This window comes from Aplysia californica, unplaced genomic scaffold (genome assembly GCF_000002075.1).
Source record: "Aplysia californica isolate F4 #8 unplaced genomic scaffold, AplCal3.0 scaffold00070, whole genome shotgun sequence".
NCBI lineage: Eukaryota > Metazoa > Mollusca > Gastropoda > Aplysiida > Aplysiidae > Aplysia > Aplysia californica.
The window spans coordinates 1,129,430-1,132,006 of NW_004797340.1; the positions used below are offsets into that span (position 1 = coordinate 1,129,430).

Below are 2,577 nucleotides of genomic sequence, written 5' to 3' on the forward strand. Positions count from 1 at the left end.
ATAGATAGATAGATAGATAGATAGATAGATAGATAGATAGATAGATAGATAGATACCGGAAGGGAAGGGTGAGGAGTACAGATATAAACAAACAAACAAACAAAAAACAACAGACAATAGACAAAACAGACAGACAGACAGAGAGACAGACAGACAGATCCTTTCAACAGGCACGGAATATGACCAGTGCCCACTCACTCCCTGTGCACTGCTTGGTCACCCTGTCCAGGCACTGGCACGCGTCTTTGAACTTTCCTATGGCTTTACACTGCTTGTCAAAGTCCTGTGGGAAAGAGTGTTTGAATCAATTAACGCCCCCTATCAACACAATAAGAATTGGAGTGTCTAAAGAAACTTTTGATTTTAAATTAGCCCAATCCTGAAAAATAGAAGCAGCTCAATAACAACCAAATTAAAAGTTCTTAACAGCTATCTGTGGTAATTCCTTCTAAACGGCTGTGAATGCCGGGTAGAAATGATAATACACTGTAGTATGGACTTAAAGCACTTGAACATCTCGTTCTCACTGCCAAAATTAAAGTCAAACGAGGCAGGGGTAGGCCAAAGCATCTTTTATGGGAGAGTCTAAACAGATGGAGGATGGCGAAGAAAGATTAGGATGATGTTGTTGTTTTTTTCTGAGAGCATCCGAGCAAAGGAATGAATAGGGAACCTTGTTCACCGATGTCTGTTGCAAAACTTGCACTTTATGATGATCAATACTGTTTGTTTATTTATGGGGCAAGACCTCCGAATTAAACAACTGTCTCCTATAGGACCCAACCAAATGGAGACCAAAAAGACGAGAACAATCAAAATGAAGACCGAAAAGAAAGTGGCAAGATGACATCAGAGAGCGTAAGGGAACAGCCTGAATACGTAGAACAGCTGATGGAACAAAGAGAGGGTCATTGATGAAGGGCTACTTTAATTATCTGTTCTACCATTTGGTTTTGATGCTTTTCGATCCTTCCCAGTTTTGTTCAAACAGGCAGGTTCAACAGTCCGCCTCCTTATTGACCTTAATTGCGTTAATGGGGAGGTAGAATATAAACAGTCAATACGGAACCAATGTACGGTAAGTGTGTCGATCTTTCTTACCAATACTGTGAAACAGTTCTTGCCAACATGGGCGATCTCGCTTACTAGTGGGCGATTTGGTATTTTTGATGGGCCTTGGAGACTATCCAGGTAGTTACAGCTTGGAAATAAGGAAATACATGTTGGTGGCGTTACGAAAGATTTATGTGACAGGCAAAAGTGGGAGCTGGTTATTTTTTAAGGTTTAAAAGCACTGCTAAACTGTCAAGAGATCAGTCAGCCTCCACAATAATGATTAAATTAATTGCGTCGAAAAAAGAAGGGGGTGGAGGGGAGGGGACCTTCACGAGTCTCGAGAAATCAGTCAACAATGTACCTGCGCCCACTTTTTCTACCGTTACAAGGCTAAGAACCCCGTACCGCTCACCTGAATAAACCGTTGAACCTGCTCTAACGCCATCTGTATAAGACAATCACCGGTACAAAAGCCCACTTGTCGTTTCCTTCCTTGGATTTTTTAAAACATTATAATGATACTAACAATATAAGAAACCTGTCTAATATGGCCACTTTTCTCTTCAACAAAGGGTGGCCGTCTATCTAATGGTTAGGCGATCGGACTCGTTATCATGATATAGCGAGCTCTGGGGTTCGAGCTTCAGGCCTGATGTTGCTTTCTTGGGGAAGACACTTTACACAAAACGAATGTTCCCCATTTCACCCAGGTGTGAATGCGTTCCCAACCATAGTGAAAGATCGTGTCAGTATGTTAGTGTTTTAGAGCCTATAAAATGACAGCTTGTTTTACATACTTTCCATGAAGCTGAGATTATTTCAAAATAGTTTCAGGTCTGCAGGGGTTTTAATGTAGATTATAAAGCGCGTAGAGCTTGCTGTTGGGTGAGAATTTGCGCAATAAAAATGCTGTTTACTCATTTATGTATTAATTAGTTAATTAATGTATTTATCTTTATTATCATCCTCATCTCTCCTCCTTTTTTCTTTCCTCTGTTTGTTCAATACTTTCTTGTAACACCGTTAATCTTCAGCACTCATATGATCTCATCGTTTTGCAGGTGCCGTCAAACTCTTACTAAAAAATAAACTAGTGGGCGATATATCCTTGGTTAGCAAGCGAGCACTACTGTAATTTCATGAGGTATCATCTCACCTTTGCGTCTGTGTCAAATAGGTTCACGATCTTGAACAGATCCGTGAAGGCGACATCGTTGTCGCTCAGACATCTGGATAGAACATGAGTCTTGCGCAGACAACTTTCACCGAGCACACCAGGCCAGCTCAGAAGCAGAAAACATCCACACAGGTCTGGAACAAGGCAAAGATCCAGCTTCTTTAGATCCTGTCACAATGACGCCCGCATTTGCCTCCAGACTCACTCATTCACTTACTGACTGACTCACTCACTCACTCACTCACTCACTCACTGACTCACTCAATGATTCACTCACTCACTCATTCTTTCACTCACTCACTCACTCACTCACTCACTCACTCACTCACTCACTCACTCACTCA

General features: G+C 41.6%; 1 protein-coding gene across 1 annotated transcript in view; it reads right to left on the reverse strand.

Moving 5' to 3' along the window:
- The window catches only part of LOC101852392, a gene marked incomplete in the record, with an annotated part of 10,185 nt that overhangs the window by 5,216 nt on the left and 2,392 nt on the right, over positions 1-2,577 (reverse strand). The window contains 2 exon segments of the mRNA XM_013079982.2: positions 199-283; positions 2,213-2,367. Coding sequence (XP_012935436.1) covers positions 199-283; positions 2,213-2,367 — 240 coding nt within the window.